The 10,579-nt window shown below is 36.3% G+C and overlaps 1 protein-coding gene across 1 annotated transcript; it reads left to right on the top strand.

The window, feature by feature from the left end:
* Positions 1–426: 426 nt before the first annotated feature.
* LOC145987169 (uncharacterized) lies at positions 427–7,514 on the top strand. The gene is made up of 4 exons (XM_083121679.1): positions 427–511; positions 1,407–1,441; positions 4,834–5,005; positions 6,626–7,514. The coding sequence occupies exons 1-4, from the start codon at positions 488–490 to the stop codon at positions 7,238–7,240; spliced, it is 846 nt and encodes a 281-aa protein (XP_082977805.1). The 5' UTR covers positions 427–487; the 3' UTR covers positions 7,241–7,514.
* The last annotated feature ends 3,065 nt before the right edge of the window (positions 7,515–10,579 follow it).

Here is a 10,579-nt window from a genome sequence, read left to right as displayed (position 1 = left end):
CAGAGAGAGTATGTGACAGATAGACAATCGCCTATTTCTTGCTATGGAGCATAAATTCGTGTATTTTTAGCTTTAATTTGGTGTTTATCTTTTCGATACCTCTTAATTTAACGATGCCGATCAACGGAAATTATAAAAAAAATGACATATCCTTCCCTAGTGACTCTATCTCGTACTTCCCTGCTGCTGATAAGAACAGATAATTGTGACATTGCCTGTTTATTTTATATGTGAATTCATTGAGAAATTTCTTCACTTTCTCCTTCTATTGGACAGTGTTGAGAACAATCATACAAAGTGACCTACATGTATAAGATAAGTAGGACGTCGAAATCTGTCAGATATATCTAAAGTGATAATAATATGGGATCATTGAGTGGTGTTTACAACATCCGATACGTATAAAAAGACAACTTGTGAGTTGTGGTAGATAAGTTGAACAAAGCTCTTCTCATAAGTTATACGATTTGCTTTGGATCTATATAAGATGACTATGTTCGTCTTTGCAATCGTAAGTCGAAGTTAATGTATTTAATATGTGATTGTTTCTTGTGATTGTGTTTATCTACATGGTAGGTTGAATACTGCAGATACTATAATAATAATAATAATAATAATAATATGCTGTCAGTGCATATGCATTTTCAGGATTAGTATATTTCTTCAATACTAGTTGCTCATTTTTCTTTTGAGTTTTTCTAAGGTTAGCTAGATATAAACTTCTTTGGCGTTACCATTTTATTTTATTTTTGTTATTTAGCGTCTCTTTACTTCCTTATTTGGCTAATCGCGACGATGAGAATGAACAATGATATCATGAAATTGATGAAAGGGCACTCACAAAGACCACCCATTCTCAGACCGGAAAACGAATGCGCGTTGTAATTACCACTCCGCCATGAAGGTCGGGGGGAGTTATAACTTTTAGCACAAATAACATATTGTAAAATCGGACATAATTATTGTTTTTACTGTACATACATGTTTAATTAAATGTTAAATAAAAGTTGTGTTTTTCACACATTATTGCATTTCAGTCACGGTGAAATTTCCCTCAGTAAATTCAACGAAGCAGTATTTTTTGAAGGAGCAGTAGCCTACTGTTTTAGGGAAAATGCGTATCTTACATTCTTATCTGGAAAAATTCCCTGTAGCAAGCTATCACTCACGGAATAATCGGGCGAGAAATTAAATTTTACTGGGATTTGTTATTTTAGAAATAGCATAATACTAGCAAGTATAATTTTTTAAACGTATACTAAAAAAATTGATATACCATTACCTTCACTTTGCCCGCAAATCAATAATTAGTCTAATATAAATAACAAAACAGAAAGGTCAGCTGGAATAAACTCTGCACTTATTATCCATTTATGCTAATATTTTTTTATGCTCCTTTATTGCAGGCGGCATTGTTGTGCCTAACAGTAACAAAAGCGAGGTAAGGGTCTACTTACGTTTCCTAGGTTGTAGATAAGTGACTTGTAAATAAGATACGTTATCAAAGCATTGCATTTTTAAATGATAATTAACCATCCGGGAACTTTCCAGGTATTATTCAGGATCAGGTATCGTAAGTTGTTCTACAAATACTCCACCGAAGCGCTGAGGTTTGACCGAAGAACCAGAAAAGGCGGCAAGAGTTTAGTGGAATTTCCTGAATCAGTAGTTCATTTAATTAACTTTAACGAAGCATACCCTACCCTATCTTCTATTAGTTGTATGACTGTGGAATGGTATATGGTTTGTGCAGTACCTCATTCAATTTATTATATACACGCAGTGGGTGTCACCGTAGAACACCGGGAAACTTTAACATCATGTAGAGGACACAAGACGAACAACTTTTCTTCATAACTTTGAGCTCTTTGAGGTCTTGTTTTCAGTCTACAAGTCCTCTAAAATATACATTTCCTATCCTGTATGTATGAAAACCTGTGACATAGGTTTACGTTTTTCATAACGTTCATTTTTCTGTACAACAATTGATAGTACGTTATGGAAACAGTATCAATCCACAAATTATACCGCATCACCATTATCGTCTGTTTCGTACCAAAAATTCCATCGTTTTCCTAACCGTTCGGAAATTAATTAATTACACTGGTTAACATTTTGAGCAAAGAAGTTCAGATGTTTTTAAAGCAATAGGTGTTGCTGGAAGTATTTCGAATGCTGATCACTTAAATTAATATCCATTGTTTCCAATCCCATCAGCATTTTTCACAATTTCACAATCAAAATTATCATATTCATTCCATTATACCTATTACCGAAGGCAAGAAGAATTTATACAAGGAAAATTTCGGTTGTTTACAAACCAATAGGTGAATCTGGAAGTATTTTGAATTCTGATCATGGATATGATATCAATTTCTTCCCATCAAGTCAGGATTTTTCTCCACGTCACGAGGTTTAATCAATCCATATTATAACATTGAGTATTTGACATTTTGTGAAGGAAACTTTCATGGGGGATTTCGAAAATAAAACTACGTATCGAAGTCCATACAATTTCATGCCAATGGGTCATGTGAAGGAGGAAGATGGATTAAATGCATACAATTCCACATGGATTTATGGTTTAAAATTGGAGGATTTGTATTGTAGAAGATCAATCTTTTTACCACCATCTAAAGCTAATCTATAGGGCAATTAGTGGAACTACACATTTTATTGTGAAACTAAGGCAGTTAATATACGTATTGCTGATTTCTGAAAAAAAAACTGAAAAAAAAAACTAGACGTGATTGTTAAAAATGGATTTAGTTTTTGAAATCAGCATGCTGAAATTATTCAGAGGCAACAGTCATCTGGGAGACATCGAAACTCATGTCGACCAGTGTTATTAACTTTAATTAATATTTTATGATTCTTGATATACTCTACGAAATATATCCACAACTGTCTGATATTATGAACTTACCATAACAATTGTGTCTCCTTGACACAACATGTAGAAATTGGGTGATATTTTAGGAGAATTTTCTTAACTGTGGGGGATTGCATCACTCCACGTCCCTTCCACTTCGACCACTGGTACCACCCCTTCAGAAGATGTTTTGCGAGCGGCATTGAAGTTAACCACAACAATTTCGGTAGTTGAGAAAATGCACATAATTTGTTTGCAATGTTCTCTGATCATGTTTAGTTTCCTTTTGCGTCACTATTTATAATCCTGTATACAAGTGTAAAGCTCGTACACATTTTAATTAGTATTGTTGATCTAGACCCTCATATGAAACATTTCTCTTTATATTTCAAATAGAGAATTTCATATATTTAATTAATCGGATCATGTATTATTTTTTTATCTGGGAATATTATTTTGAAATTTTCTTTGTATAAAATTAATCATGGAATAAATATATATACGTTCATATATATTTATATATACGAGGCGCATTTTTTTTAAGTAAGAAGGTCCGATATTTTAAAGCAAAGAAGAAAGTAAGTGTAGCAACATTGTATTAGTGGTTATAAAAATGTACAGATCTACTACATTTTTCAACATAGTCACCTTTATTTTCCAAGCACTTTTTGTATCGTGAAACAAGCTTTTTTATAACTTCTGCATAGAAGTTCGCCGCCTGGGAGTTCAGCCAATTCAAAACTGCCGTTGTCAACACCTCAGTCACTTCAAATCGTTGAGACGAAAGCTTTTTTAGGTGCAAAAAGAGGTGAAAGCCACTTGGTGCAAGGTCCGAACTGTACGGGGATGATCAATAAGTTCCCATCCGGACTTTTGAATCGTCTGGTGGTCTGGCGTTGTCATGGAGAAGCACAATTCCTGAACGCAACATTCCACACCGTCGGGTTTGCATGGCACATTTGAGTTTGTGTAGTGTTTCTCAGTACGCTTGCGACGGGATTTCCACGAAATCTACCAAAAGCATACCCCGTTGGTTCCAGAACACAGTTGCCATAATATTTCGTGCAGACGGAGTTTGCTTGAACTTTTTCGCCATATGCAAATTTGAATGACGTCACACTGCATCGATTGTTGTTTGAACTCGTCATTGACGTAAGAAATCCACGTTTAATCGCCTGTAACAATGTGGGTAAAATAATTCATCACCCTCTCTGTCGCAGCGATCCAAAAATGCACGTGCCGATGTCTGTTGTTCATTTTGTGAACGTATGTCAACATTTTGGAGACCCATCTGGCACACAATTTCCGATATCCTAATGTGTCTGTAACAATGCAAAACAATGTTGATGGTCAAAACTCTGGAAATTCGATGCTGAGAGAGCTAATGGTGAAACCACAATGTTCTTGCACTTTTGCTTTCACACGCTGGACCAGGTCGTCGATTTTCCACTCCTCTCTTCATCGTGGATGCACGACACCATTACCGTACATTTGCTTCACTCATTACACTGTCACCATACACTTCACACAATTCTCGGTAAATTTCAGCAGCATTTTGACCTTTGGCGTGAAGAAATCGAATCACAGAACGGATTTCGAACCTGGCGGGATTGTGTATGCACCTAGCCATTTTAACACGCTCTAACACACACGATAACGAACAGCTGACTAGCGAAGCTATGGTTGCTGGATCGCCAATGGACCAAGTGTTGTTATTGCGCATGCGCTATCCGATCACTGTTGCAGTCGGTTCTTATAAAAAATCGGCCTTTTTATAATGTGCGTTGTGTATATATACAGTATATATATATACAGTATATATATATACAGTATATATATATACAGTATATATATATACAGTATATATATATACAGTATATATATATATATAGGGGTGTTTTTTTATTAGTTCGATTTCATATTTAATTTCTAATATATGAATGAATGATGATTTCCTACAGTGAAGATGAATTCGTCTGCAAGACCTCTGGACTGTTCGCCCACCCCACAGATTGCGGGAAATTTATTCTCTGTGAAGGAGACAACGAGGAGGAAATGAAGAAGTTGATTCTTCCCTGTGGAGGAGGAGAAGGTTTCCTGGAATCAGAGAAACGTTGTCTGGGAAAAGAATACGTAAGTTACACATTACAAAATGTCTTCTTACTAATCCAGACAATCAGACAAAAATTACTTGTAGAATTTTTTTTCCTACAGAATACTGCAAGAAAACTGGCTTCAGGCGGAGTGGTTATCACATCGTGATACAATGCCACGGGTTCCGGGTTCGAATCCTGGCCTAGGAATGGATGTTTGTGAGAGTTGATTCATCAATTTCATCATATCATCATATCATCACTCATTCCCATCTTCGCAAATTAGTCAAAAGTGGCAGAAAATCGAAGTAAAATAAAACAAATCAAAATCAAATAAAAACTGGCTTCCATATGTGGATGTTCGGAGGGGCTGTCGTTTATCTGGAGACGTTTCACCCTAAGATTAATTATAATTTAATGTGCAACACACAACACGCGTAGACCAAACAGACAATTGAACAACATTAGCTCACATTACATTAATGTGAGCCAATACGGAAAAGATTGGCGTGCGAGATAACAATCGACTTTTTAAAAGAATGTTTCGGTGCAATTAGATATTTATAAAGATATATGTATACGAAAGAGCTTAAGTAAAATAAAATATATTTTCTAGGAAATAATTTGTTTCAAATACACATGGAAACAGTAGTGGCGGTTGAACGCCAAAACTGGTGTGGGGAGGGGGCAAGCACAATTTACTTTCTCTTGTATAAAAGACTTAGCATTAAGAGGCCATAGTTCGGGGTAAGAAGTGGCGGGGGGGCAACTGCACCCCAAATGTAGTAAAATGGTTAACATGAAATTGAATCAATGTTTTCTTTTACCATGTCGTTTTGGAGTTAGAATTACGAATAAGTTTCGAAAATACTACAAATGTATTTATGAATCTTCTTTCCCTGTACTATACATGCAATTTTTTTCTGCTTTTTGGTTTAATGTGCCGTTGGTATGTTTGATCTTTGTGAATTAGTCTCGATACTTCAATCGTGAGCACATAGAAGTTACATTCCAGTTGATTATCATATGTTGTGTTGCCCGAGCACTTCCAACTTAGACAGAACGCCCCTGTTTTACATCGAAGTTTGTTGCTCTTTCTTTTTAATTGCCCCATTCCAGGATATTTCCTCTCGGATCGCACCAAACAAGAGAGCAATAACCATTCGGTCCCACTCTAGTACACAGTTCAACCAAATATTCTTATCGTTGTTCAAGGAATAAAATGAGCAACTCAAATGGAGCAAAGCCAGGGGAGAGTTATTAAGAATGAGTCAGACTATTAGAGCAATTGTTAGTAGTATGTAAGAATCAGTTGTCTCAGCAATTGCACACAGATGACTTCACCTGAACACAAAGGAAAAGCTGAAAATCTCATTTGAATAGAAAAATAGAAAATGTAATATTCTAATCAAGAATTCAAGCTGAAGAGTTTTGATGTTTCTGTGTGTTTGATTTTGATCGCTAACAAATGTTAATTGTTTATTCACTCTCACGATTAACTCGAAGAGGCAGAAAACGGAGGGCAAATATATTCTTCGGCCATAACGGAATAAATTAGTCTTGTACATACAATTTGAATTAAAAAATCCACGTTATGTTGTAATGGATTTGCAACGTGAATAATAATACACTAATGCAAATTCTTATCTTGCCACACTAGGTACAGTCTTGTTGGAACAACAAGGAATGGAAGGGACATTCAAATACGCTGAGGACAAGAAGCCAGACGCAGAGGAATATTTCTTGGAGGGACAGAACTTGTTCGGTGAATGGCTTCCAGTGCAAGAACTGTAAAACGCTGGTAGATTGCTTACCAGGCGGAATAGAGGTTCAAGTCCAGAATTGCAGTACTGGAACGTATTGCAACGACAACAACAAAACTTGCACTAATGTATGCACCTACTGCGATTTCCAGTGTTCAAGTCAGGGAATCTACCCCGATTTGAATGATTGCCATGTGTTCCACTACTGTAGCGAAGATGGCCATATATTAACCGACAGGTGCCCCGAAGGTACTGTGTACAATCCAGAAACACATCTTTGCGGTGCAAATGTCGAGTGTTTAGCAAGGCCTGCTCCAATTTGCCAAGCAAATGCGGAAAACGCTGCCCTCATTAGCTCTGCCAATATTTACTACATATGCCTTCAAACAGGGAACGCTCTTTGCCCACATTTGTTTCACTGTTTCGATGGACAAATCTATGACCCAGATAATGGATGCATTGATTCTAGCTCTAACAAAAGCAGTATTGATTACTTTTGGAATGAAGATTAATATTTGTGCGGGACAGTTCTCTATTCACTCAGAACTTTAATTCACAAGAGAGAATTAATTTAGTGTTAAATTTGATAAAACCTGCATACGTGTCCTTTAACATAAACTTAGGACAATTCTTGAAACGGTAAGTGTGTTTTAGCATCTTTAACTCAATGAGTTATTTATGTGACGTATGAGTCATGTCTTCCATTAATGTGGGAAAGTCAATGACACAACATTGTTTTTATAGAATAATTTAATCTGGCACATAATAGTCAATAAATAATATTTGCAAAACAGATCATTGTTTCTTTGTTAATACTTTTATGCACATGTATGTGTGCATGTATTTGTGTATGTACTACGTGTGATCAGATTTGTACCTACCTAGGTACATTTCTAATCAAATATTTTCCGACTGAAATTTTGTTCTGCTGTCTACAGTAGCAGAACTAAAAATGTCATGTTATGCCAGCTTCTTTAGTAAAATGTAAGCATTTCATTGGCACTAAAACTGTAATTTTGCTGCCTATTTTTTTTCAAGTTATATTGAATTTAATTTTTTGTGATCGAAAATGTACCACATTACCCTACTCGAGGCAGTAATAGAATAAGATAAATTCGAAACGCACGCTAATTATTATCAATTATCTACTACCGCATATCCAATGTATTACTTAGATTCCATGATATCCTATGGATGTCTCCTACTGTTGTCGCTGTGTTCAGTGTAAGCATTTCTGGATAAGAGATATGAATATAAAATATAATATCAGAATTGCAAGGACGCGTTGGTTGGTGTTTTAAGTCCACTTTATGCACAGTAAGGATAATCCGGACTGCATCTACAGTTTAAACTGGAATCCGAATCACTATGTGCCTCCACCGGGTATAGAACCCGGCTTCAGGCATGGTGAAGAGGATGGTGCTGCCGATGGTATTCGACGTCTTCTACATAGATGGCAGCGTGCTGTGGACAAGGCGGGAGATTATTTCGGAGTTTGTCATAATCAGACAAGTTTTTGTAAAATGTGCACATGTGTATGTCACATGGTCAGACAGGTTTTTGTAACTTGTACATTAATACATGTGTATCTCACAGGGTTGCTTAGGTTTTCTTTCATGATTCCTACCAACAAAATATCCATAATGGATACTCTTTCAGTTGTATATAATACATTTTTAATTCATCCTTCGATTGTCGAATTATTACTGGGTTGCCATGACTTACTCCCCAACCCTCGTATATAGAAAAGTGAACCACATTAGAGAACCAAAAAGGAACCTAATGGATATTTTTTAGAATGCATGTGGATATCTAAAGGTCATAGAGGTTGCTAAGGGTATTAATGGATATCCAGAACTTTGCCACTAATATCCAAAATGCATTTAATGGACAATTATTCACTAAGGATCTTAAAGGTTTTCCGTACGATTCAAGCTCTCCTACCTTCCACTAGATAATAAAAGAACATTTTCTCTAGTAACATGTAATTGAGTTTTGTATTACATACAAAAACACATTTGTAGTCATTTTAAAATTACTATAATAATAATTATTATACTTACTCTGCAAGAAAAAATCTACAGGAACTATTTTTCTAACTACTAAAGCTAAAACCATGAAAACAGTCTAGCCAAGGTCACGCTCACCTACATTGTGGCTAATATGCAACAGTTTCAACCGACAAAATAAACCGCATACGTACAACGCTCGAATTATCGACTGAGCAGCTTAGAAGAACTACTGTTTTCGTGGAGAGAGCAATAGATCATTCAAAACAGAGGATCAGTCTCTTGAGGTTGTCAGTCTTTTCAGCATCTCAGATTGAGGCACGTAGTATCTCGTAAGCCTCGATGTTACCCAGGGGAGTATGTTATTCTCCAAGATTGATAAGTGCCTGTTCCTTTACTCATATGTGTCTTCCTATGAGACATAAATTCGTGTAACATATACAGATGGTGATAAAAATAATGGAAACAACTATGGTCAGCAACACGGCATCTGTCTGGGGTGGCCACACTGAAGATTGCGCTTCGACCATCATTTGTGGCAGCTCGATACGCTACGCAGTGTAGTACGTATTCGTGCATGCAATCGGCCAGATGTAGTTGAGACAAAATTGTAGGAGGGCAGATTGTAGGAGCGCGGTTAGTTGGCGCAAGTGTAACGAAGACTGCCAATGTGTTAATGAAAAACTAAATATGCTGACCAAGGCAGTAATTTATTTTATTAAAAAACATAAACTAACGTAACGTTTCAACCTTCTAGCAAGGTCTTCTTCAGACTCTGTATCAAGTACAAAAGTAACCAGATACAGCAAGAAGGGTAATATATATACACAAACATTACTCCCTCCAGACTATTTAGAAAGTTGTTTGGAACTTTCTAGCAGATGACTTTCACTTTCCAACTTTACTTTCACCTAAAAGGCTAAACACTTCCATATAGAATGTGGTTGGACTTTTTAATCTCACGCTCTTTTCCCTTCATTTTTCTTCCTTCTCCTCTCCTCTTTTTCTCTTGTCCTTTCCACTCTTTCCAACATCTTCTTCTTACAGGAAGGGAGGAAGAAGCATCTTAGGAATAGCGAGGAATGCTAACAAGAAAAAGGAAAACAGAGAAGAGGAAGAAGAAGGGATTATCTACGAAGTAAAATGTAAAGAATGTCAGAGTGTGTACATAGGAGAAACGAAAAAAAGGCTGAAAGACAGGTTGAAACAACATAGGGATGATGTACGACTTAAGAGAGAGAGAAATGCAATATTTAAACACACGAGAGAAACAGGACATGACATAGAGTGGGATGAGGCTAAGCAGATAGGAAGGGAGAAGAGAATGCTAGTGAGAAAATGGAAGGAAGCCAAGGAAATAGAGAAGAAAGGCGAAGAAGACACAATGAACTGGAATGGGGGACTGAAGTTAAACAAAGAATGGAAGAAGATGTTGGAAAGAGTGGAAAGGACAAGAGAAAAAGAGGAGAGGAGAAGGAAGAAAAATGAAGGGAAAAGAGCGTGAGATTAAAAAGTCCAACCACATTCTATATGGAAGTGTTTAGCCTTTTAGGTGAAAGTAAAGTTGGAAAGTGAAAGTCATCTGCTAGAAAGTTCCAAACAACTTTCTAAATAGTCTGGAGGGAGTAATGTTTGTGTATATATATTACCCTTCTTGCTGTATCTGGTTACTTTTGTACTTGATACAGAGTCTGAAGAAGACCTTGCTAGAAGGTTGAAACGTTACGTTAGTTTATGTTTTTTAATAAAATAAATTACTGCCTTGGTCAGCATATTTAGTTTTTCATAATCATGGAAACAAGGCTTAATGGAGTTACAATGTGTTAAGTGTATCGACAACAA

Source organism: Lepisma saccharinum, chromosome 4 (assembly GCF_977018435.1).
Source record: "Lepisma saccharinum chromosome 4, izLepSacc3.1, whole genome shotgun sequence".
Classification (NCBI taxonomy): domain Eukaryota; kingdom Metazoa; phylum Arthropoda; class Insecta; order Zygentoma; family Lepismatidae; genus Lepisma; species Lepisma saccharinum.
Note: the sequence above shows the minus strand (reverse complement) of the source record. Positions and strands in the feature narration are given on the sequence as shown.

Bases quoted from the DNA above. Each gene is read 5' to 3' on its own strand.
- LOC145987169 (XM_083121679.1), top strand. From the start codon at position 488: ATGACTATGTTCGTCTTTGCAATC. The intron at 1,442-4,833 runs GTAAGGGTCTAC...GATTTCCTACAG, and splicing joins CTAACAGTAACAAAAGCGAG to TGAAGATGAATTCGTCTGCA. The intron at 5,006-6,625 runs GTAAGTTACACA...TTGCCACACTAG, and splicing joins GTTGTCTGGGAAAAGAATAC to GTACAGTCTTGTTGGAACAA.